Here is a 25,458-nt window from a genome sequence, read left to right as displayed (position 1 = left end):
CAGGGCATGTAAGACAAATTGCACTAACAGAAGCATGCAATAAAGTTACATTTTGTGTGTTTTGTGCGACGAATACAATTTGCTTCAGTGACAGACATACAGACACATTTTCTCAACACCAATTAATTTTAATCAAACGATCTGTTTGCTCTCTGGACTCTGTCAGCACCCAATTTGTTTGTGTTTTCAACCTTGTCATGTTGCCAATTTTGAGGTTTTTCAATTTTTCAGTTCAAGAAGCATTTCCCCCAAAATACATTTGATTGCTTTTTGTCTCTTTCTTGGGTTTAATTGATTTCCTCAAGTCATTAGCTTTTTTCTTGGTTTTAATGTTGTTTTTATGCATTGCATCAATTACAAGTCCTATTTGCTGCTTAATATGTCAAACTATTCACCTAAAATCTGTATTTCCCCAAAAGCAACAATCACTGAAGCTTTGGATTATGATATTAATTAGTTGCAGTAATTGTCACAAGACCAATGACGTGTCCTCTCAGAGGGACGATCCAAACTTTGTTGCTTTCAAGATATTTGCAAACAGATGTTAATAAATACACTCAACGTAAACTTTGTTTTGGCATGTTTATCTAGTAGATGATTCATCATTGTTATTCACTGCTTACAACATTGACTTTTTGAAGCTGCCTTGGACACACTTAGGTATTACTGTTGTGTTTACTAAAAATCCTCAAACAAATGAATTTTATTCTTTACTAAAAAGCTGTCGTAAGAAAAGTCTCAAGCATAACCTTCTGTTCTTGAAATTCATATAGCTGTGCACAGACTTCTTGACTTCACTTATTGGGCCATAATGTGTGGCCCCCGGCCTGGACATCTACATTACCATCCGGCTGTAATTCAAAAATATTATGGAGCCTTGCAGTGTTAATTGGTATGCACCTTTGTCCTGCTGTGAGGGGGCCGTAGGACCGTCTAATCAAAGCCTTTCCAGATTATAGCAACATAGAAACTCTCAGCAGGGGGTTGAAGTCCAGTGGTTTATGAGGGAGAGAAAGATATATCACTTTCTAGTTTCTGTTTGAGGCAAGTATGTCTATAGAACGTCTGACCACTCGTCTCTCTGTAGCTGACTATATCAGGGAATCATTTTCAAGCATGCGCTAATTTTCCTGGCCAACCCAATCTTGCACTTCCAATCAACCCTAATGACTTGAACACATTCTGGTGTTTCACTGCATTTGTGCAGAAAACACTTGAAAGGAGAGGAGGAGATGCATTGGGATTTGATGGGGAGACAAATCAGGGGAAATATCTCAAACATCAACCTACAAGTTTCATTGTGCCTCCATCTTACCTTATCTGCCAGCACTGTTGTATTTATCAGTGCAGTGTGCATGCCTAATCTGCCGTAGCAATGATTATGGCTCGGTCGGTGAGTGTGGCACTTCTAAAGCGCCAACAAAGTGGCTGACAAGCTGCCTGGGATTTGAATGTAGTAGTTTTACAGAGCGTAATATGTCTCTCAAGGGACTGACTGATTTATTTAATTATTCCTTTATAAAAGTATATTTGCATTTATATTTTGAAAAAAAGACCAGAGGCAGTGGTCCTAAAAGGTGTGTGTGTGTGTGTGTGTGTGTGTGTGTGTGTGTGTGTGTGTGTGTGTGTGCTCAAGATGTGTCATTCGCCAATCGAGCAGACCAAAATGTCATGAATAAATCAATATTCCAGCAGTAAACGAGACAGCATGTGGGAGTTTTTAGATTTAGCGTTTAGAGTGTAGATGTGAAAGAGTGTGTTTGACTTTGGAATCTCCACCTGGTCACTTCAGTAGTTGTAGTTGTTCACTCTGCATGATTCGTTGTCAACACATTAGTTTCTCTGTAAAGAGTCTGTCTGGCTGAAATTCCATCTCTGCACGATGGATCAGGAGGCAACGTGGAGTTCAGTGAGAGCACTTAGATAGAAAATTGCTGCAAGATTTGTATCAAACGCAATTACGCTCGTTATTGAAAAGGCCTCAATGGACCAATCAGGATTCGCTCTGCTTCAGCTGACCCTGACAACCAGAAACACTTTCCAAACTTTCTGCTTAGTAGAGAACCACTCCTGCTAGATTGGATAATATTCCTGTCTGGAAAGTTATTACTGCACTTCAATTTTCTCCCACACATTAATGTATCAGAGTAATGTTAAAGTTAGAATGGAATATATACTAGACTAGAAAGCTTCTGGCTCATGCACTGTAAATATTATTGTTTGTTTTGTGTTTTCATGTATGTGTAGGAGACCTCATTTCTGTTTTACTGAATGATGTCAAAATTCTGATTCATAAATTTGTCTCTCTCTTTCAGTGTGAAGCCCAGGAAAAGCGGTGCAGGCCACAAGCACAGGCTTGAAGCTGGTGCTCATGGGAAATGTAGGCTCTGCTCAGGGCTCCAGTCGAATCCTGTGTGTGGATCTGATGGACACGCCTACTCCTCCAGGGTGAGACATCCCTTTTTTTGATTATCTTTCTTTTAGTTTCTTACTTTTTTTTTCTCTGTTTCTCAGCAGATTTGTTATCAATAATCCAGTTGATTTTAAACCATAGAAACAAGGACAGGATTGCTTCAAGACATACAACAGCACTTAAAGAGCCACTGAATTAATAAATGTATGGTGTAAATTTATATATATTCTTGATAGATGATATTTTAATTGTCCTAATCTCTTCATCACCTTGTCACTCTGCTTCCCTGTCTTTCTCCTATACTGACTCCTGTCCTCCTCCACTGTGTTGGTTTCAGCTGTGCATTTCTATTATGCATGACTGGGAACAGGGTCAGCCATCAGAGGTCTTTCCGGCAGCTTAAAAAAAAATCACCTCAGGACAATTCGGAAGAGCTTTTCAACCTCTATCTTCTCACCTGAATACAGCCCCAGTTCCACCTCTGCTCATAATCTCACTCTCAGCTACATACAATGATGCACAACTCACATTGTCATGATAGAGGAAAAAGGAAAGGCAGGAAGGAAATGAGCAGAGGAAGTTCAGATTGAGGAGTTGAAGAAGAAAAGTAGGTGGCTGGAAAAAAAAAGACATAAAGAAGTGAAACATTGTGGGTCTGTCCTTGGTATAAAAGACTCTGGACTCTTATTGACGTCCACATTCATAATTTTTTGGTTGTAAGGGGTGAAGCACAATTCAATACAGAAGAGCCTCATATAAATGCACATCATAAGACATCTTTTGAGCTGAATCAAAGCCGAGCTGTGAGCTTTGAGCACCCCTGCACACTGCTGTCCCTTGCTCAGTATTATTTCATAATTGCAGCGACAGTAGTGTCCGAGGAGACAGAATCAATTGAAGCAAACTTTTGAGTTCAACGGCGGTCATGTTTTCTTTGCTGGGGAAGCTTGATGTCCATCCACACATCATCCATATTTTTCAGCTCAGCTCTGCAGGAAATGAATGGACTTCCAGACATTTGGTGGTCATGTTGTTTTCAGTTTAATTCCAAGGTTAAGCCTCCAACCCAGAGGTATAAATCGACTGGGAATCACTAGTGTATGAGGAAGTCAGGACATAGGCCTTCCTAATGACCTATGTGCCTGAAGCTGTGCTGAGCAGGAGAAGTATTGAAGGAGAAACAGGAGGAGGAACAAAAGGAAGGGGAGGGCTGGGAAGTCCCTCTGGTCGCTGCGGTAATTTAGTTGGAGGGGTTCAGTTAGCTGGTGGAGTGATGGGTCCCTGTTGCCCAACCTAAACTCTGCTCACCAGTGAGCTGCTGGTCTCAAGCTTATTCATGTTTTATTATTGCATTACATGCCTCCCTCATCGTGACCGCACACACACACTCAATATCCTATTAAGAGGACAGTGCTCTTATCTCCTGAGAGGCTTCAGCCCACTAAGTTTAGTCCATTACTTCCCTCCTCTTAAATCAACCTCTCCTCTCCTCTCTTCTCTTCTCCTCTCCTCTCCTCTCCTCTCCTCCTTTACTTTTACTCCACCGAGTCAGGTGTTAAAACACTGTTTCATCAAAACCACATTAACCCCTGGAGAGAGACATACATAAAGATTCATGGGGCCTCTCAGTGTGCTGACAGTGACTCGGGGAGGTCATCTATTCCCTGGGCTTTCTCTCCTTCTCTCTCTCTCTCTCTCTCTCTCTCTCTCTCTCTCTCTCTCTCTCTCTCTCTCTCTCTCTCTCTCTCTCTCTCTCTCTCTCTCTCCCCAGATGGCTGATTCAATATGTTGAGGACAGGACATAGCGCTGTTCCTTTGTCAACAAATTTCATTAAGCAACATTAGCAGCGCTATCAAAGAGGCGACAGGGAGGAAATGATGGATTTGAATTACAACATAGGAAATGAAAGTGCTGCAGGATACGGCAAAGCTTGTGTGTGATGCATGATATGTATATAGATGTTTATGCACGGTCATGGTCGCACCCTGACACAACCTGTCGTCACCATCTCACAAACAGAATTTAAATAACTCATTTCAGTTTTCATTATTCCTCTTGGAAGGATCTTGTAATTGGATTTTTTCCCCCAACTAGTCCAAACAATTTCTTACCCCTCACTTACCTGAAATGAGATTTATACTGTTAAATTACATTCTAAAGTAGTCCATCTTGCTTTTTTTGCATTGCATTAGGTTTGTACTGCAGTTAATAATAGAATGTCACTGGCTATCTCGCTGTCTAATGGTGTGTCTACATGGCTGCCTAATGGACAGATCTGTTCATCGAAGATAAATGACCAATCCTGTCTCAGCAAATCTTTCCCTTAATCAGCTCAACAAAGAAAGTTTGAAATTCAAAGTTCTTGTTCAGCTCAGTTATAACATACTGATAAATTTATGATTTGTCCTTATCTGTGCTATAGGTTGTTTTTTATAACGTGGTCCTGCACTTTCATAAAGTAAGGCAGATTTGAATATGTTATAATCGCTGCAGCAGTGGCCCCAAAATATTCTGACTTTTAGTCTCTGCCAGGGTCGTATTCCAAAAACACTGAACCCTACACTTCCCATGATGCAACTCAATAGTACCTATGAAATAGACCTTCATTTCTTGATTTTTTTTTTTTTCTAATGCCTATTGTTAGTCTACATAGTTGTGTTAGGCCGGGTGCAAGATAAAATATTCAACAAAGAGCAAAAAGGCAATATTTTGATCTGGAGTAACTTGTGGAAACATTTCCTTTTTCAACTCCAATAAAGCTTTCCATACACTCCATTTTATTCATTTCCACTTCCATGGTAAGATAACTGTGGTGACATCATCTGGATTGTTTTCTTAGACTTTAGAGAGCTCCTCCAGAGCCACAGAGGACAGTATACAACTGGTTTTACAGACCTAGAACTCTCTACGTCTTTATGTGTCTATATGTGGAGTTCCCAGCGCGTCAGAGTCCCAGGGTCTCTCAGATGAAGCCTCCATTACTCATGTTTGTGTTCTTTTTTTTCCACAGTGTAAGTTGGAGTTCCAGAGCTGCCTGTCTGGGAAGACGATCTCAGTAAAATGTGACGGGCTGTGTCCCTGTTTGCCCGGTCAGGAGCTCAGCAAACCACCACATAAGACTGAAAAGGCTGGTGAGTACTGTAGCTCTCTGTTCATGTCAATAAATGGAGTTACTCAGTCCATTTTCTTTCAGATAGCTAGCTCTCTCGCTATCCATCCTTCTGATTACACACACAGCAATGTTCATGGATTTGAGTCATTACTTTTCATTTACGCTGTTGCATAGTTATTTTGGCTGTTGTAGTTATTCCTCTTCTCCACTTCATCTGTTGTGAGCTTGTCAATCACTTTCAGTTCAGGTGGATGCATCAGATACACACACACACACACCCACACACACACTTTCACTGGCAATCCCTCAAATTGGTACATTCCTTTCCTGTCACCTCTCCCCTTTCTCACGTTATTTTCTTCCCCTCCCATCCCACCAGCGCCCCACCCCACCCGTTTTCTGACAGCTACAGGGAGCAGTGATGGAGTGAGTGTGTGTGTCTTATTGTTTGTCATGAAAATAGGATTTCGGTAGATGAATGGAAAGATTCTGGGGGAGAAATGCAATCTAAAGGAAAGCAGCACTGAAAAGGATGGATTGTTATTGTAACAGGCTTCCTCTCTCCCAGATGGCCGAGTCTTGGGATGGTTTAACTTTGTGTGCTTGTGTGTGTTGTGAGTCTATCTACCTATCCATCCATCTATCTGGTCGGAATATGAAATGTTTCATTATGCACATATTCTGCCCTCATAAGTCATTTCTTATCACTCTCTGATTAGGAAGCATTTATAAGAATCCTGAGGTTCATCAGGCACATTCAATACAAAGGAAATGTGTCTGCTAATTAATGACGGCTCCCTCTGTTATCTAATTCTCTCCTTCATCCGTTTAAGGCTGAATGATGGAGGAAACGGAGAGTGATGCTGTGTTTTACCAACGTGACCGCCGCCTAATTAATTCCTCCCCATCTTTGTTCAATAAAAACTATAATTATGTGTTTCGTCGGCTAAGAGCTTAACTCTGGGAGTGAACAGTTTGTGTGAAGAGAAAGATAATCCACCTCCAGATCTTGGACGGTGTCAACATGCAGCATTACACTTTTCTTTCAGTTTAAACTTAGTCTTTCCTCATGTTCCTATTTCCTCTCTCTCTGGATCTTCTTCTCATGACTGTCTGTGTACTTTCAGTACAGTCTGTCCTCAGACTATCAGTGAGATAGCAGGTCCAAATATTTGTGCATTCAGAGATAGCAGGGATGATAGAATCTCTCATTAGATCAGCAACACAAAATGGTAAACAGATGGAGATGGCAGTAGGTGAGGAAAACACTGCGTTTGTGTGTGTGCGTGTGTGTGTGTGTGTGTGTGTGTGTGTGTGTGTGTGTGTGTGTGTGTGTGTGTGTGTGTGTGTGTGTGTGTCAGATTGTGTTCCTATGGTAACAGCCAAAAGATTGCAACAGTTCAGTATGTGCGATCACTCCCCTATGTTTACTGATATCCACAGGTTCAAACTGGTCTGCACATTCAAACCAGACTGGTAAATAATATCTCTGTTCACACAACATCTGAGTCTGCAGCCACTTCCATGAGCATCACTTTTACAGTAAACAGGGTTGTTGTGTTTCCACGCCACAGCAGTGGTTTGTTGCAATTTGGCTTTTACACCGGAGATTCAGAAGATCAGATGGTTTGGACAATATGCAAACATATCTTTAGCGATTGGGCAATAGCCTTTTTAATTATATATCTTGATAATAAATATATACTATATATCATTTTTGATTATAATACCTTTAATATCAAAATAACCGTCACAAAGAACAATAATATAGTACTGTTAAATACACATTTATCATTGCGGGAATTAGAGAAATGTGTGTGTGCATGTGTGTAAGCTCATCCGTGTGGAGGGCAGATGAGGTAAGTGTCATGGTGTGTTGACATCAGAAGAAATAAGCTAGACAGGCAGAGCTAATCTAATTAAAGTGGCACTGAGCTGTTTAAATCAAGCCAAAGTAATCATATAGAGGGTGTTTGTCAGACATCCATATATAGCATATTCTGTCACATCCTCGCAGCAGAGGCTTTGCTAAGGCCACTTATTTTCATGTACATTATCATCCGTACTCTTGTGTTTTGATTATCGAGCAGATTCATACCACTGGCATCACAGTACAAGATATACTTAAGGCACAAGAAGATGAAATGCCAATACGTTTCTCTACTCCATGGTGGTTAAATCGTCACTGAATCACACATGGCAGCTCTCAGGTAAACTAACCTGTGAAGGCAAAGCAGGTCGTTAGCCTGATTGATAACACCTGTTTTGAATCCTCTGATTAGGGTGTAGTCAAGGCTGTGTTGGAAATCAAACCCTCATTCACTCCTTACTCTTTATTTAACAGACCCTAATTAGTTTACTCTCTAGTGAGAGGTGAATAGAGATTTTGGACACTTATTAACTGTCATTTTATTCACAGGTGTCTGTCATTAATATTCAAAGATAAAACTTATGAGGAAGACAACCAGTCTCTGCCATGAGAGCCAACTCTCATGCTGAGGCAGTTAGTGAGTATGTACTGCAATATGGTCCACTACTGTGTGTCAACGACAGCTATGAGTCTCCAGCTTCGATAGAAAAAAAGCAATGCGACACATTGAAAATATATGATTTGCGTATAAAAAAGACTCAAATGCACAATTTAAGAGAAGACAGTTCCAAAAAACAGTCTTTACTAGTAGAGGAAATAAATCCCAAAACAGGGGTGATGCAAAAGGCAGTCAGGGAAAAGCAAAGTCAAAAACCAGGTAACAAAGATCACAAAGAGAGGAAGGTATTTGCGAACAGGTGAAGCTGATCAAGGCGGGGAAAGGTAATCACACTGGCGGGAAACACACAAGTGCAGGAAGTGAAGCTATGTGAAACGAGAGGCAGAGGTGAATGACAAAATGAAACAGGAAACCCCAAAATGACATGCTGTGAAAAACAAGGAAAACATAACTCAGGAAACTTGAAGAGGTGTTACAGTACGTGTGTGTTGCAGTATGCTGTTTATTTGGAGCGCAGGGTGAATATTGTTTTTTATTTGACGAGGCAGAGAGGGAGGCTTCAACTATACTTTTTGAGTTCCTTTGCCTCAACTGCACTGCTAACCTTTATTTTTCACAGTGTAAGTGGATGTGTGGGGAACGTGTCCCTGTGTGTTTGTCACTCACATCTCCCCAGCCTCCCGTCTCTATCTGTTGCTCATTTATTTTCTGTCTCAAGCCTCCATTCCATCGTATTACAGTGTTGGGTTAAAGTTCCACCTCCATTTTTGTGTCTGTCTCACATTTTGATGCACTTTTATTCTTTGCACAAATGAGTGTGAGAGATACATCTTTTAATATTGCAAATAGAGTTCAACCCTTTTACTTAACTTTTGACATCGGGTCATATTGGCACAAATGGATCCTGCAAAGTCTCAACTGTTTTGAAAACTACAAAGACACGAGGCAGAAACTGTCTGGAACTGAGAGAAATGTTCAAATTACCAAAGATTAGGCCATAATTATGGGTTAATTGTAGATGTTAATTGATAGATTTGGTTTAATCTTTGTTTTAATGACTAATTAAGATCTGTCTTAATGATCACATAAACCTGATTTGCTCAGAAAAGTCCATTGGTGCTGTTTGTCTGTATATCAGCAAAGGTTAACACATTGACACAGAGGCCCTGAGATTTAATTTGATCTGTCATTCATCCCCGAGGCAGCACTGCTGACGTTGAACATCATCACTCTCACATAAAACAAAGACTCGAGCTCACACAAAGCGATCTTGCTGGTGATTGTGAGTTGAGGCTGTTCTGGTTGTGGTCAAAGACATTTTTTTTTAACACTTATAGTTCATTTTCTCCCAGCTAATGTCAAACAAAGACTTTAACGTAACGTCCATAGGGAACCGTTAGAGGCTGAATGGGTTTAATCCCCTCGCTGAATAAAAATTTTCCTGGCAATTCTGTCTCACAGCTCCATGGAAAGCACACAGGAGGACAGATTGTGTTCTCCTCTCTTCTGCCTCCACACTTCCTATCCTCTCCTAACACTTGCCAATTGCTTGGGGCTTTTTTTTTCCCAGAGTGCTGACTCATGTGAAGAGTAACTGTGGAGCATTTTTAGTATGTCCTCTTGAGACTGTCGTCACTAAAAAAAAAAAAAAAAGCTGCAGTGGTCATTTGCACTTAAAACAAACAATGTTTACGGTTTCCTCACAAGCTACCATGTGTTGCCCGGACATTGTTATGGTGATGTAAAACCACTTAGGGAGGATGTCATGTGGGCGGTTGGGCATTCAGTTTTGGCACCAGACTACTGTTTGCATCCCTTCTCCTAACAACAATCAGTGTCTTTAACTACGGTATGTTCACATCATATAATTCAGACTGTAATGACGACCAGCCGAGTTGGAAAAACGGTTTCTACAGTCAACAAACCGGCAATAAAGTGGCTGTTAAGCCACTATTGCTGCTAGCGCTGTTCTAAATATATTAATCCAATATCAACACCAAGGCAGCCAACTCCTCTGATATAAAAGGAGCTGTACGCTGTTTGTATCTGGTTTCACATGTTAACGAGCTGCTCCAAATACTAAATACGTAACACAGAAAAAGTGTATCTGGTGTAACTACAAGGATGGAAATGTTATTAACCTCTGTGGAATAATGCAGGGGCAATCCTAAATCGTAATAACGGGGGATTTTCCCATTGTAACAAAGATATAAGATAATACAAACCTTAATGGCACTACATGACCAATGTTCATCTGCACAGGTGTTTTCACACATTTTGTCTAATTATCTCTCTTCTGTGTCTTGACTAAAGACTCCCATCTGGGCATACCACAGTAGGAAAAGCACAGGTGTAAATAATAAAATGAATAATGGCTGACAGCTTCAAAATATTGGTTGTGAAAAAAAAGCCTGTTCCCCTCATAGCAGAAGTGTAAGTAGCCTTAGCAGGGCCTTTAACAAGAGACATGGCAGCTCAGTAAAGCATCATCTGTAACTGTTTATGAAAACAATGACAATTTGTGTTTTGGTTTGAGGACTTTCTGTTGTTGGTCGTATCCATTTCCTTATCAGCACCAACAAAATATGACCTACATCCAAGTTATTAACATTAACAACAATTGATTCAAAAGGCAGGAACTTGGTTAAAATTTGATTTTGGTTATTTTACAAAAACTGGTTGAAACTGGTTCTGTTTCTGGCTCTCTCTCTCTTCGTCCCTGTCTCACTTATAACTCTACCTGTCTCCCTGTCCGTGCTCACAGTGTATTACTGATCATTATCTAGGATAACCTTAACTCACTGCCAGTCAGATTGTTCTGAAGAGCTGATAGCTTGAGGCAAAGAAAATCAAACATACCCTTGTATCTTTTTAATAAATCTGACCTTCTATATTTCTCATCTCTCCTATCTGACTGTCTCAGTCCATTTATATCTCCTTCTGTTACCTTGTTAAAAAGCGTCACCTCCCTCCACCACCTCCCGTCTCTCTTCTCTCCCTGTCCACCTGCCTTTCATCTTGATCTGATCAGACCATGTTCCTGATGTCTCAAGGTGATCACCGCACATTTTTTATTCTCCTTTTATTTTATATGACAAACGTATTTAATCAGTTATAAATGATAAAGGATACCCATTGGGGGTTACAAAGCTTGACTACCCCTGATGGTTGGAGCTATATATCAGGAAGTCTGGAGGACACATTTATCTCACGACCTAAACCGGCCTTGAGGGATTGTCACCATATGTAATTTGGCAATGTTACACTCAATCACCCTCGAATGGCAGTCACAAGCACATCTGGTGATGGAGCTAGACTGTTGCTTATTTGTGCCAAACTATCTCCAATAAACAGGATGGACATAATTTGACTTAATTAAACTGACAGTTTCGACAAACCTAATGATGAATAAACTATTGATTGATATGTGGCTGGGTATGGCACATTTTTGGTATGATGGTTTCATTACATAATATGCATCTTAAGTATCAGTTAGATTTAAAAAAAATCACATAAGTTGCATTTTCATTGGATGCTGCAACATTTTCTGAGTTTAATTTTAGACTGTAGATCTAGTGACATGATTGTAGAGAATTACATGTGAAGAGAAGTGCTGAATTCAATGTGAATTTATATAGCTTTGCTTTTCATTATTAGGAATTATCATCAATAATGAATCATCTCGGAGTCACACAGACATCATATATTTTCACTTTGACTCGCCTTCCAAGGATATCATTACAGCTGATGATTCATAAATCCACTTTGAAATCATAGAAAAAATACACTTTCATTATCAAAATAGTCCAGTGCTATGCGTGGAGATGAGCCCAAGAAATTGTAGTGGATGTTGATTGAGGGTAAAATGAGATGAGTGTGATGGACGGGGTTTGGTGCAGCGTCGGGGATCGGAAGGTAAAGTCTCGATTTACAAGTCCATCTACGTTACGACCCTCACCTGTGGTCATGAGCTCTGGGTAGTGACCTGGGTGTAGGGTGGCTGGGCTCAGCCTTGGAGACAGGGTGAGGAGCTCAGACAGCTCGGAGTTGGTACGTCCAACTAGTAAGAGGCACGGGGGTAGACACAGACACTGGAGGGATTATATATGGCCTGGGAACGCCTCGGGGTTTCCCAGGAAGAGCTGGAAAACGTTGCTGGGTAGACAGACGTCTGGAATAGCATGCTAAACCTGCTGCCCCCACGGCCTAATATTCCAGTGATAGTTTTCTGTACATGCATTGATTCAACGCAAACGGGAACTAATAAATCCTGTTTTGTCAAAATGTAAACAAATATAGTTTAAAGTTGTAACTGACAGCATAACTAATTGATTCCATGCCAACATTATACTTCATTTTCTTTTCATTATCTTGTCTGTGTCAGTGTCAGACTTTGGAAGGCAATGACTTATTTCCAAATGTTTTAGTAGCCTGAACATGACAACTTGTCAGCAGTCAACGTCTTGTGCTTTGTACATCCATGCTGGCCTCCACACTTTGTTAACAGTATAAGGATGTTATGCTTCCTGTATTTTATCCCGGAACTTGCCATTGAATGGTATTGAGGTAACAATTACATTTCCTCCTAAACATATTCGCTTAAGTCAATTAATAGTATACAAATGGGATTTGTAGGAGACAGTGTTCAGATTCAGAATGACAGATACTGATGCATCTCAGTGAGTAGTGGTTTGATGATCTCGAACAATCTCGAAACTGCAAACGAGTTGTTTCATCATATTAAAACAAGCTTTTGAATTGTGCTCATTTTGGCAAGAACGGTAGCGGAGAACTGCAATATCTTGCACGCCAGCTTGTAGTTCAGCTTTACTTTTCTACGTACAGCTGGTAGTTTATGTGTGTGTCAGTCTGTGAAAAACTGATGGCTTGTGGGTTTTCTTTGCTGCCAGTTTTTACTGATCTGAGTTTGCAGACATGAAAGACAGCAGAAGCGAGGAGGTGAGAGGGAAAGAGAGAGGAAGGAAGACGAATAAGAAGGTAATTCCCAGCCATGATTCAGTGTTTGATATTTGACCTGCAGCTCTGATCGATTCTTCTTCTTGTCCTGTGTGAAGCAGCTGGTGTGTCTGGCTGTCTGCTAACACTTCATCCTTTGGAAAAGTTCACTGTCAAACAATCTGTGATGGGTTGGAAGTGGCGCAGATAACATCAGTTCTGGCAACTTTAGCCCCGTGTCTCTGTCTTTGTATGCGGGAGCATGTTCACTTAAGGATATACCTGTTTTCATATTTGTAGGGGAGAGTATTTTATTTCTCTGAAATGGCAACTTCTTAGCCAAAGGCTTGAAGCTGTTCTCACTGGTACTGATTTTATATCACTATTTATTGTAGCTTTTGTTACATTTAACATTTTTATTTCCTGCTAAAACACATGTAAATCACAATGTAATTTTACAACAAAGAAAGCAAAGAGAACTGTCAGAGAACAAACAAGCAGAACAATGTTTTTCCTCTGTTCTATCCTGTAAATCATCTCATAACCCATATCTTTTGACTCCTTGCAGGACAGCTGAAGAGCTGAAGACTCTTAATCTTGTTAAAATGTCTGGATACCATAGACATACATGTAATACCTGTTTTTGGCGTGAACAACCTGTCTATAGCCCGCTGAACAACATGGACAACATGACCTAAACAACATGATTGTCAATCTAAAACCGTGACCTCCAGTCATGGAATGACCCATTTTTTTCTTTAAGTCAAACTTTGAGTGTTGTTCTGTGAAGTGAGTCTGAGACACTTGATTGGGTTTTCTACTGACAGCAGCAACTTCACTTGTTGAGCCCCTCTTCAAATCCAGTTCCACCATAACTGTGTAATCTTTGTAACCGCCCGTGGACGGACTTTGATGTTGGTTGTGTGTCTGACATCTATAAGCCTGCCTGACCCTGTTGTGGCTCAGAGAGAGAGAGAGAGAGAGAAATGGTTAACAGGCCATTTTATCTCTGTGAGTTGTGTCCTCCAGTGTGTGAATGTTTTCAGCTCTGAGAGAGAGAGATAAGAGGGGTCCATCGAGACTCATTGTGGGGCGTAGTGCATAGTCCAAGATACTTGAGAGGAGAAGAGACCAGTGGAGACAAAAGCGGAAAAAGTGGAGGAAAGGGGTAGAGGGACAGAGGGAGCAGATATCAAAGAGAAAAACAGAAACAGTCTTTGGACTCTAAATGGGGATGTGTGAAGGGAGAGATGGGAAATGAAGCACTCAAAGCAGTTTAGGTGAAAGACAGAAACAGGAGGGCGGGGCATATCTCAGTGGTCCTCTAAGTTTAAGAGAAACTGAGTTAGGTGCAGCCAGGTGTGATAAGTGGCTTCTATTGAATCTGTGACAATTGACAAAGATAGAGGATAGAGAGGGATTGGACATTAGTGGGCAATAGAGGGAAATGAGCAAGAAGTCCTCAAAGGCAACAAAGGAATCACAAAAGCAGAGTGTATCGAATTGCAGTGAGTGGGAACAGAAAGGAAAACTTGGTGAGGGACTGAAGAACGGTCGAATAAATGAATGATAAAGCGAGAGCAATATGCTACAGACTCCACTCCTGCCAGAGGAAGAATTTTAATTAGGAGGTGAAGATGGATCATGTTGTTGTGGCTGTTGGTATTTTCTCTGCTCCAGACCGTGGAAATGAAGAGCACTCTGAAATGTTATCCGTCTGGTCCTGAAGGGATATCACACACAAACACACACGCGCACACACACAGACCACCTTGGTATTCCAGAGGTAATGTCACATGGATAGCCAGCCAGATAAATGTTATCAGTCCCCTCCTCAGCTCCAGTCTGTTTCCTGGGGCGTCCTCTGTTTTATAGCAGCCGCAATAATGACACAATCCCAAACTAGTGTTATACAATTTGTATTTGTGTGGGTCTCTGTGTATGCCCTGCACATGTTTGCGGCCATGCTAGGGTGCAGAACATGGTTTGGCAACAGAATGAGGAGTGTGACTCAACAGAAACAGAAACATCTCTTAACCTGTCAACCTTCTTAAAAGCTCCCACTGGCTCTGTACCATGTGAGTGTGTGTGTGTGTGTGTGTGTGTGTGTGTGTGTGTGTGTGTGTGTGTGTGTGTGTGTCAGTGTATTTGCACGTGAGTCGCAGTGGGAAGTTATTCTCAGGATAAAAATCATTGTGATATGTATTTAGACATGCCTCTTTAAAATTACAGAACCTTTGAATGTTTCAGTTGCTGATTTGAAGGGGGGATAAGTGGGATGCCATCTACCTTGTTAACAAAATGGCCACAATGCATCCCCCTCTCACTCGTGGCTCTGAAATATCAGTAGCCTCCAACGGGCGCAGCTATGCCGCGTTCTGGCTGCTCTTGAGAATTCTTGTGATTCCACCAGACGAGCCGCAGCGCATTTCAGAAGCGTCTCTCGCTGTGCTGTGTGTTGATAAAACCATGACGCTGTCCATGGTGCTGAAGTAGCAGACGGATTTTGCAACTTTTGCAACTGCAACTTTTTTTCTGAGCCAGCCCAGCTTAAATGTGTCATGTATCCGTACATATAAATATATATATATATATATATACATATATATATATATATATATATATATATACATATATATATATACATATATATATATATATATATATATATATATATATATATATATGTATATATATATATATGTATATATATATATATGTATATATATATATATGTTAGGTGATGCATTGTTCTTCAAATAGGTTACTTGTCCATTTCCTTTAAAAAAAACAATTTTACATTGATTGTAAGGAACAAAAATTTTACTCGGAACAAGCCTAGTTAAAAACACCACACAGAGGCCTACCATACTATGCATATGCGACTTGCTGGGCGGGGGGGCAGCGATTGTATGCACCCCTGGCCATGGGAATAATAACAACCTTCCTCCGCATTTTCTGTCAGCCAGGACAAAGCTGGAGCGTTTTGGATTGGAAGGCTCAGCACGAGGTGGAGAGAGACTCGTGTCCTTCAGGCACATTTATCAAGCTCTCAAAAGAAACACAATCGGGGCAAAAATATGTCAATCAAATTCAGGAGAGAAAGAGAGAGGAAGACGGAGACTGACATACAGAGCCGCAGAGGGAGACAGGCAGAGGCAGAGGTCTGCTTGGATTGCAGGCAGACCCTGTCAGTCCCACTGAGCCGAAGGAACGAGGGATTTGTTAGGCAGACGGAGGCTGCTATACCTTTGATTCAGGGTATCATTAAAAATATTGTTCTCAGTGTTTGTGCTCTCTTTGGGCAGTAGTATGGAGAGTAAAATCAGCTCTCATGACAGTGTTGGATCAGCTTTCTGATCCAACACATAAAAACACAAGTGCCTTGGTAGCCGAGTGGTTACAGCTCATGTCATATAACCACAACATCCCGGGATTGATTGCAGCCTTGGGACCTTTGTTGCACGCCATAGGCCTCTCCTTCCCCTAACTCTACACTGAAAAATAAACATGTTTTTTTTATATTTGAAAAAAAACCACAAAAACACAGATTTATCTCTGCCCTGGGTAAAATCAAGTGGCCTCTCACTGCAAGATGACATTTGGCATTCGTCCCTTGGTTGTGACTGTGTGTGACAGTGAGTGTGTAGTTTCCCACTTGGATAAAATCAATCATCTGAACAAGAACACTAAATGGTAAACAGATAAAGATGACAGCAGAAGAGGAAACTCCTTTGTGTGTACTGCATTTGTGTGTGTGCATGTCAGATTGGGTTCCTATGGTAACTGTCAAGAGATAGCAGCTCCACTGTGTTTACTCAACGAGAGGAGTCGGATAAGAAAAGGAAAAGGAAGGACACAGAGAGGAAAAGTACACAGCAGAAATTAAATTAAAGTTTGATAAGGAGCAAAAAAGATTTTGTTTTTGTTTTTCTGATGACAGCAGCAGATTGACGTGTGTGTGTGTGTGTGTGTGTGTGTGTGTGTGTGTGTGTGTGTGTGTGTGTGTGTGTGTGTGTGTAGCCTGCACTGACACAGAGCTCCACAGTCTGGCTGCAAGACTAAAGGACTGGTTCGGAGTTCTCCACCTCGACGCCAACAGAGACCTCAAATCTTCTGACAGCTTTGACTCCACCACTGGACGTGAGTACATCACCCCACAAAATGTGTGTGTGTGTGTGTGTGTGTGTGTGTGTGTGTGTGTGTGTGTGTGTGTGTGTGTGTGTGTGTGTGTGCGCACAGCCCTTTCCTGTTGAACAGCCACGCTTTTCAGTCCTCATGAGAGCAGCTGTTGACAGCGACCCTGCTCTGTTCTCTGTAATGTCATCTTGTCTGAACACATGTCAGTTCTGCCGCCGCCTGCACTCAAATACAATCAGATCTCAGTGTGATGCTTGAAAAAGATACAAATGTAAGTGACCTGGACACGTTCTGCAGTTTCAAAAATTCCATGATCTGTTTTTTTCCCTCTCGGCCGCTTTCTCCTCTAGACTTTGACACCAGCATCTTGCCCATCTGTAAGGACTCACTGGGCTGGATGTTCAACAAGCTTGACATGAACTTTGACCTCCTGCTGGACCAATCAGAGCTAAGTGCCATTTACCTGGACAAGTATGAGCTGTGCATGAAGCCCCTCTTCAACTCATGTGACTCCTTCAAGGATGGCAAGCTGTCGAACAACGAGTGGTGCTACTGTTTTCAGAAACCTCAGGGTGAGGACAAAGGCAATATAATTAATGAAAATGAAATAATAGATCTAATATGATAGATAGATATTATAATTACTGGTACCAGTTGTTTGTAAAAATGTGCATTTTGTACTGAGACTGTGGTCCTTTAAGCGGATGATAGATTTAGGAGGATACAGAACAAATCTAGGCAGTGACTGAAAATCAGTAGTCAATGTGAGGACTGAGGCAATTTAGGAGAATGCATAGGACTGAAAGGGTAACCAATATAAAAAAAATCAATAATATGTTAGAGTAGAAACAGCCATTTCAGTCAAATAATTCTGGTAGGAAAACAAGCTCTAACAATTAAACTGTTGTGAATGCTCTCTGATTGTAGGACTGCCCTGCCAAGCTGAGAAGAGCAGGATCCAGAACCAGAGTCGAAGGAAGAGCCTCATAGGTCAGTCTGGATGATTGACAGGTGTCAGTGACCAACTCCTGTCTGAGGAACCAACATGCCCACTTTGAATGCAAACAAACTCACGCATTAGCATGAAAAATTTGATCCCTTTTCAATAGTTTCAAGCAGAGAAAATAAATCAGTAGCGTTAAACACATGGTGCACACACACACACACACACACACACACACTCACACTGTAAAGCACATCTTGACATTTTGTACACATGTTCTCTGTCGCCTCCGGGCAGATCATTCAGTGTTCCAGCTCACAACAAAACAGCTTGAAAAATGGGCTTAGGCTGGGTCAAATGAAGGTAACAGAACTAGGTGTGTGTAGGTGTGTGTGTGTGTGTGTGTGTGTGTGTGTGTGTGTGTGTGTGTGTGTGTGTGTGTGTGTGTGTGTGTGTGTGTGTTATTGAAAATGACTGCTTCCCTCTAAGCAGGATCTATGGTTGTTGTCCTGCAACCTTCACAGCAGTAATTGATTGTAGATCTCCCTCTGTGAATGCACAAGAACTTTGGTCACAACTACAGCACATTTAACCTCTGCTGAGGGGGGATCAGATGCTACCTGTCTCAGTATTTCTGTCAGTTTAATGTTCTCCACCCTCTCCCCCCTTTTCATAAGGCTGTTTTCTTTCTTTCTCTAACCTTTTCCCCTCCTTTACTTCCTTTCTCTCCTTTCCATCTTTAGGCTTTTATATTCCCCGTTGTACTGAGGAGGGCTACTTCAAACCAACCCAGTGTCACGGCAGCACCGGCCAGTGTTGGTGTGTGGACAAGTATGGCAACGAGATCGCCGGCTCCAGAAAACAAGGCAACCCAAACTGTGGTAAGACCATATCACGGACACACTGACACACCCACATGTACACTTAAAGCTAAACAGGGGTTTTGGTTGTGTTGTGTTTGCTCTTATTGGCTCCCATTTGTCTAGCTGCCTTTTAGAGCTAAGGCTTTGATCCAGGTGGACTGCTGTATGTCTGTCTTTTATCTCTCTTTGTAATCTGCTGCTGCTACGGACATGAGAGACTGCAAAGCTTCTCTTTTAAAACGTAACGTACCACTGAAATACTTACAGCACCACGATTCCAACTTTGTTCTATTTCTTTGCTCAGTATTTCTCCCTGTCTCTCTTTATCTCTACCGGTATCTACGCATCAGTGATCAGTTAGGAAATAGATAACATTAGTCATGCGTCTGGAGCCGGTGTGGCTAGTTTGCTATCAGTCAAATGTCTGATTCTATCTGCCTCTGATATTCTGCTCATGTCGCTGTGATAAAACGCCAGCGTCTTGCAAGTCAAGTCGGAAAATCCGTCACACTTGTCAGCGGAGAACAGTGTCAAAAGATTTGTTATTTACATGAATTTGTAGCAGTGACTAAGTTGCACCTTTTAGAGGAGAATAAACGCCTAAACTTCTGGCTGATGTTGGCATTCAAGTAGATGGATTTGGACAAAGAATATATATAATTAAGTGCTTTGATATGTCGAAGTCATAGTTAACAAGCCAGTGGTGGAAATTCAAAGGAAATGGTCAAAAAGCCAATAGAAGCACTTTGTTGCAAATCAATGGCCGAGGGATTTCATTGTTGGAAAAAAGAACAATAATTAGCCAGAAAGGATCCAGGCAGATATACTGATTACCAATCAAACAGCCAGCTCACAGCCACAGATTACGGCTCACTCGAATGCCAGTCTAGTCCTAAGCCAGTAATTGCAGCTTCCAATATTGATGAGGTGTCTCTCCGACGCCACACACACAAACACACACACACACTGACAGCAGCAGTCCTTTGTCTCCGGTCTAACAAGCTCATCTAACTCTGGCTGAGTGGCCTCAGGCTGGAGCAGCCTGGAGTTCTACCGTCCAGCCTTGCATAGAACAAACAGGTAGCAATGCAGCAGCTCTTTGCTTGATAGCCTAAACACAAGTACATGAAACTGCTTTTAACACTGTAAGTGCCACTCAACCAGAGTACTCTTAAACCCAGGTGTAAATAGACTGTTTTGAAAATGATTTCAGGGTCACAATTTCACAAAATGCTGGAGGCAGCAGCTGAGATAATGACACCTGTTTGCACTGCAGTCACACAAGATGCAACACCAGTGCCAAACGACATTTAACATCAAACTGTTTGCAGCTGTAACTTGATGTAACTGAGCTTAGACAAACACAACTTAAGCTGGCCAGCTAAGCAACACCTTCTTGTGTTGTGTGGAGGAATGATGGACGGAGGCTTGTGTCTACTTCTTCTTCTATGCTGCCATTTATTGTCTTGATAGGATAACAGAATATAGAAACTAGTCGGTCATGACTATATGAATATAGTTGGCTTGCCATGGTCCGCTCTGAATAAGAGTCTTCGGCCATGCTAGTGGCTCTTTAAGGCTCCACTTATGCCCAATGATATAAGGAGCGAAATGCTAACACATCTAATAATCTTAATTAGAACTAAACACAAAGTGCAGCTTTTTTGTTATTGCAATTAATGCCAAATTTCTCAGTGATACATCCAACAGTTTTTGGGCATTTCCTTAAAAAAAAACAATGGTTGTGCTGGACAACTCAATTTGTGGTGATCATGAGCCCCTGGAGCCACTCTAGTTAATCTACGCATGTGGAGTCACACGGCACACAGGCTCTGTCACACAGGACTCTTTGTGTGCTTCTAACCTGTACGTTTGTCTGTGTTTGTGAATTTTCCTAAAGATGAGGACCAGGAGACATCGGGGGATTTTGGCAGCGGCGGTGCCGTCATTCTCCTGGACGACCAGGAGGAGGAGCCATCACAGAGCGGGCGGAGCCGGCAGAAGAAAAGACGGGGCCGGATTCACCCCCGAGGAGCCATCGAGGACGACGAGGACGAGGAAGACGATAAGGATGACGAGATTGGCTATGTTTGGTAGCTCCGCTCCATTTTATTCTGCCATCAGCCGACCAGGAAACTCAGCACAGATCTGAAGCCATTCCAATGTCTCCTCCTCCAGTTACTTTGGCAGCAATCCATCTTTTGGCTCCTGAACTTGCTCATGTGATCTCTGTCCTTTATCCATATCTCTCTCTTCAGTGAACCTCATTCGACCTCTTCATTTTCAAGTGTTTCACGTTCAGATGGAAAACAGAGAACCTATTAGATTTCAACAACTGTCGAGACCCTGTCAGATTTCTGCTCAAGCTGTCAACTTTCTGCCTCTGCCTTCCCCCAAACCTGCGCTCTTTGACCTCTTCTAACATGGACTCGCTTCTCTATTATCCCTATTACTCCCTCTATCTCCTTCTTTCTCCTATTCTGTCCCTCTCTCCTATCTCTGTTCGTCCATGTCAGAGCCTCTTGTCAGTCTGTGAGCCCAGATACATTAGCTGATGTACTGGATGTAAATATGTTTCCTCCAGGAAGGCCAGATTGTGGATTAAGCCCTCCCTGTACTTCCATCAGCGGTTTCATTCTCATGTTCTGTGTTCCACCGTCGGGCTCCTTCCAGTGTTCAAAGATGATCCCATAACACGTCCCCAGGCTCTGAGATGCTCCCTCTCACTCTGTTATTTCATGGAGGACTGTAAATTATTTAATCGTTGATCTTGAATGTCCCAGAAAGCCCAGGAAGCAATGAGATAAATGATGTATTGTCGTTGTTGTTGCATGTTTCTCATCGTGTTTCTGTAAAAGAGAGATTTACCTGGCCAGGTCTAGCTCTATGCATCTCAAACAGAAAGTGATGACTATTTGGCTGCTACAATACTTTGTTGCTATGTTGATGCTGTCTAGTGTCTTTTTGGTTCTTCTCCCAATCTCAGGAGGTAGGAAGTGGCATTGCAGAGCGATAGCAGTGTAGAAAAAGCGAACTACAAGACCAACAGTCCAAAGCTGTGGTGTTTCAGCCAGCTGTTCTTTTACTAATTGGTCGGTAGGGCTTCTGAGGCTGTTTGGCTGTGAATAGACAATAGAGGAAGAAGCTGCTCCTGAGCTGGGAGGACACATGAAGTCGGGCGAGCAGAGAAGAGGCTCTGTTCTGCCTCCCAACACTGGATATGTTCGTGATTTAAAATTGAAATCCTCACCATGTCAACTAAGTGAACTTTTATTTGTAACTTTGAACATTTAAGTAAAGTGGCACTTTGGGTGTCTTTTGAACCTTACAGGTCTGTGTCCACGTGTCTCTTGTTCTCCCGATGTTCCATTTTCAGCACACGCCTCACATTTCATCTTATTTCACCAAATCATGATGAAATAAAAATACATCTCTTTCCTCACTGTGAAACCACAAACACATTAATATGACTTTCTCGTGCTTTTTTGGTTTTATTTTCTCTAAAGCTCGGGTTTCTCTGCAGTAGAACAATCAAAGCCCTCCATCATTTCTGACCTTTTCCAACCTTGAGAAAGTCTCCTGTTAGAAGCAGACATAAATGATTGCAGCAAAAAAAAAAAATTCATATCACTTGCTTTTGAGAGAGGAGAATCACAAAGCCAGCAGTCCCCAATAGAACATAAAAGCCTAATGAGTGTTTTTGTAATATCACTGGCTAATGGAACAGATGACCCCACTGGCTTGAAACAGCCTGCTCAGCACTTTGAAAACACATTGTAACAACCATCGGAGGCTAAGAGAACAACCGAATCTTCTGGCTTTAAACAGCCTATTCAGCAGGTCATAACACACTCTGTCAGATACAATAGACAATGGGCTTAACTATGTGCATCAAATTATGCCAGAATCTGTGGAGGGTGTGTAATCATCCAATTCTGGGACCTTGGCTCATGCAGCGTCCTCTTCTGTCATCAGGCTACGTGACAAAAGCTATGAAGAAAACGTCTCATTCGTCCATCTTTCTTCACGTCTGCTGCTTTTTTCCTGCTTTGTATCCACCTTGTTCCCTCACTTTGCATGAATTATGAGCCCAGTTACTCCTTTCATTGAAGCTGCGTCTGTGAGAGTTTGCAGAATGTTGCAGGTGTCTTCCCTTTTTACCTTCTTTTTTGGAATAGGAATCATGTGGGAACACAGCCTATCCCACTTTGAAGGAAACATTGGCCAGTTTTGGAAATACTTTTATCTTTCCTACTGAGTTAGATGTGAAGATCGATACCCTTCTCACGCTGTTCAGTAAATATGAAGCCACCACCAGCAACCAGCTGACTTAGCTTCGCATAAAGATGGGAAACAGCCAGACGAAAGTTAACATGTTATAATTCCTTTCCCTAGCTCTCCCCCCCTGTAGCTAATTTGACCTGTACCTTCCTACTTCCCGTACCTGAAGCATATCACCAACTCTTGCAGTCACCATTTAAGTGAAAGGAAAGACCGGTATGACGGGGCTAAGAACAAGGTGGATATATTCAAATAATCAAAATTCATAGAAAGATGAAGTTTATTTTTCCTTCTAACTTGTAACTTCAGCCCCCACAAGACACATCTATCACACACCAGCGCTCAATTACAATCCTTGTTGTCCTCACACACACACACACACACACACACACACACACTCTCTAATTATTGTTTCTATTTCCCTCCTCTCTCCCACTCACTCTCCTGGAGTGAGTTCCATCTCCATCTCAGTAAGGGAGCTGCGTTTTATCCTCAGGGCACTTTGTTCCTGTCTTTCATTTATCTATTGCAGCTTTTTTATTATCCACAGATGGCTTGGTGGATCCTCCCATTGGCTCGGGGTCTCCATGGAGACTGGTGATTGGCTACGATGATGGGGAAATTTTTGTCAATTTGTGGTCCTTTTTTGGGACAAGAAGGAGCAGCTTGATGAAGTTTGCCATTTAATGTGGGATGTTTTTGTTTGGTCCTTGCTCCACTATGCTAGACACTGTCTGCCTGTCGTTTGGCAGCATACAGGCAATTTTCAGGTCTTCTGTGCTAAAAAACAACCGTGTGCTGTGGCTGAAGAGCTGATGAGAGTGGTGAGAATCAAGCAAAACTGTTCAGTTGTGGGCCATGAAACCAAAACAATAAACTGAATGATAATAAAAAAACTCTTTAATGCTGTGGGGAACTGCAGAGTGTGGAGATAATAAACTGTGGGTTTGTAATTTGATCCATTTTTAATTTAAAAATATTGATTATAGTGGCTTTAAAACTTTTATCTTCACTCACTCAAACCCATCTCTGATGATAAAAAGCTTTAACTTATACTGCATCTTCTTAATATTGAGAAGTTTAGACCACTTAAATAAAAAAAAAGACCAGGCAGCAAATTAAGTCTGCTCACAGTTTCATTTTGCATATTCTATAACTCTGCCACATGCCAACGTTGCCACTTTAGCAGCTGAATAGTCCAAGTGGCTCTCCTCAAGGTGCAGAGTGCTGCTGGTCCTTCCAGGTAGTTTTCATTCTGGCTGTGTGATCAAGGACCGATTTAAACCCGCAACCACAAGGGAGTGCAATTAACTACCTGACAGAAAGGAAATCCAGCAGTGCTTCAGGGCCAGAGGACCAGATTTGAGGATCACTGGTCTAAAGCCTGCCTATGTAATTGGCAGAGACATTGTAATAAGTAGGGATCATCTCTCCCTAATCTGTCACAGCCCACCACTTCCACTCGCACTCTCTCTTCATGCTCGGCTGCCGCTGCGCCAGCCAGCTTGGTGAGCGCCTGAACAGATCAGACCCCTCATGACCCCCTGGTGGAGGTTTCTTGGATAATTTGCTTACATGTGGTAGCCAGCACTATTCCAAATTTGCAAATTTAGAGAGGGATCATACCGGTCTCGTTAATACTCTGCCAGTGCTGTCCCTCTGATAGCACTAAATTGCTGGGTGCAGCCCTCTGCTAAATAAATTAAACAGGAAACAACTCAACTCATAAGCGGTTCCACTGGCTTCACTCCTGTCAACAGTGATGAATTAAATTGGAACTTTTAGGTGAGCAGTCAGGCGAGACCAAACCACATTAAAAGGTGTCACATTACCCTCACACCAATAAACGCATTTACCTATTTGGATTTCTAATTCATTTTTCCCCTTATCTGATTGTTGCTGCTCCACCTTGTCCACCAGGAGCTCTAATGCTGTTACCACTGTTTGCTCCAATAACAAGTGCATTATTTTCATGCAACTCAAATGTGACTTGAATTTATAAGCGCAGTGTGTGACACCAGTGCCCTCTGTTGGTCTGATCCTGGCTTTGAGTAGAGGACCAGTTCACACTACAGCTGGTTACATGTGCTTTTGAATCAAAAACACTGCTCTGAGGGGTGCCCTGGTGGCTTAGGGGTTAAAGGAACAGACTGGCCCCGGTTTGAGTCTGGCCATGGACCTTTTTTTGCATCGTAATTCACTATCCCTCCTTTCATTTCCTGTCAACTTTCCAATAAAAGAATAAAAGGCCCCCCAAAAA

The 25,458-nt window shown here is 41.9% G+C and overlaps 1 protein-coding gene across 3 annotated transcripts in view; it reads left to right on the top strand.

Annotated features, from left to right (window-relative positions):
- The window catches only part of spock1 (SPARC (osteonectin), cwcv and kazal like domains proteoglycan 1), an 87,568-nt gene extending 65,323 nt beyond the window's left edge, over positions 1-22,245 (top strand). For all 3 annotated transcript variants that reach the window (XM_068714718.1, XM_068714719.1, XM_068714717.1), the window contains 7 exons: positions 2,316-2,448; positions 5,425-5,545; positions 16,995-17,114; positions 17,462-17,683; positions 18,039-18,101; positions 18,798-18,935; positions 20,818-22,245. In XM_068714718.1, coding sequence (XP_068570819.1) covers positions 2,316-2,448; positions 5,425-5,545; positions 16,995-17,114; positions 17,462-17,683; positions 18,039-18,101; positions 18,798-18,935; positions 20,818-21,014 — 994 coding nt within the window. In that variant the 3' untranslated portion in view covers positions 21,015-22,245. The remainder of the gene's footprint in view (positions 1-2,315; positions 2,449-5,424; positions 5,546-16,994; positions 17,115-17,461; positions 17,684-18,038; positions 18,102-18,797; positions 18,936-20,817) is intronic.
- The last annotated feature ends 3,213 nt before the right edge of the window (positions 22,246-25,458 follow it).

The sequence above is a fragment of the Cebidichthys violaceus genome, unplaced genomic scaffold (genome assembly GCF_023349555.1).
Source record: "Cebidichthys violaceus isolate CVI_PGR_0920_01 unplaced genomic scaffold, fCebVio1.0.p SCAF_2, whole genome shotgun sequence".
NCBI lineage: Eukaryota > Metazoa > Chordata > Actinopteri > Perciformes > Stichaeidae > Cebidichthys > Cebidichthys violaceus.
The sequence above is the reverse complement of the archived record's forward strand: the minus strand, read 5'-3'. Positions and strand labels throughout refer to the sequence as shown.